This window comes from Perkinsus marinus (assembly GCF_000006405.1).
Source record: "Perkinsus marinus ATCC 50983 genomic scaffold scf_1104296930050, whole genome shotgun sequence".
Lineage (NCBI taxonomy): Eukaryota > Perkinsozoa > Perkinsida > Perkinsidae > Perkinsus > Perkinsus marinus.
In genome coordinates, this window is record NW_003216282.1 from 544 (window position 1) to 1,319 (window position 776).

Sequence of the window (776 nt, forward strand, 5' to 3'; positions counted from 1 at the left end):
TTTCATCCTCAAGAAGTTCATCTGAAAACAGTCCTAGCACGTATGACCAGGATCATATATTTCCCATTGCGATGAATGATCACCAGTTTGCGTCACGTTCCTTCCAACAGCCTCCTGTAGAATTGTCAACGGTCGGTGGGGTCAATTTAATGGAACAGAGATTTTGTCTCAAGACCTTCGTCCTTCTTTGAATGTCGAAAGATACAACGAGTAAGTGGACTAATGCGGTGGCAGTTGTAGGCGGAGTCCTCGCAGCTTATCTGGTGTAACCTGCAGTATCATGAGATACTTCGAAGTCCCACTCACGCCAGGTACGACACCTATCAAGACTATAGGGCACGGCGTAAGCAGGAGGAGTGGGAGCGGCGAGTCGCTCGGATGACCATACCAACTAAGGCTGGTTGGACGGTCAGATGGCCTTCACACTGCTCTAAGGGATTGTCTTATTACAGGCAGCTGAACTGAGCGCCTATGATGGACCGAATGATACGCCTATCCTCATTGGTGTGAAAGGCAAGGTGTACAATGTGTGGACGAGGCCTGACTTTTACGGCCCTGGTGGAGGGTGAGGCGAGCTCGTCATTTAGACTGTTACCCCACTTGAAAGCAGATATCATGTATTTGCTGGTCGCGACGCGTCTCGGTTGCTAGCTAAAGTATACTGGATGAGCGGACGACAACGGAGAGGTGTGTAGTCCTTGGAAAGGTGATGATGGTGGATCTTTCAGAGCTTAACAAGCACGAGCTTGAGCAGCTCGATGACTGGGCGCAGATGT

General features: G+C 49.9%; 1 protein-coding gene across 1 annotated transcript; it reads left to right on the top strand.

The window, feature by feature from the left end:
* Positions 1-276: 276 nt before the first annotated feature.
* Positions 277-695, top strand: Pmar_PMAR006686 (membrane associated progesterone receptor, putative; the record flags this gene model as incomplete). Its single annotated transcript, XM_002787199.1, has 3 exons — positions 277-408; positions 453-565; positions 611-695. Coding segments are annotated over 3 exons (330 nt in total), but the record flags the coding sequence as incomplete, so codon positions are not given.
* Between the last annotated feature and the right edge of the window lie 81 nt (positions 696-776).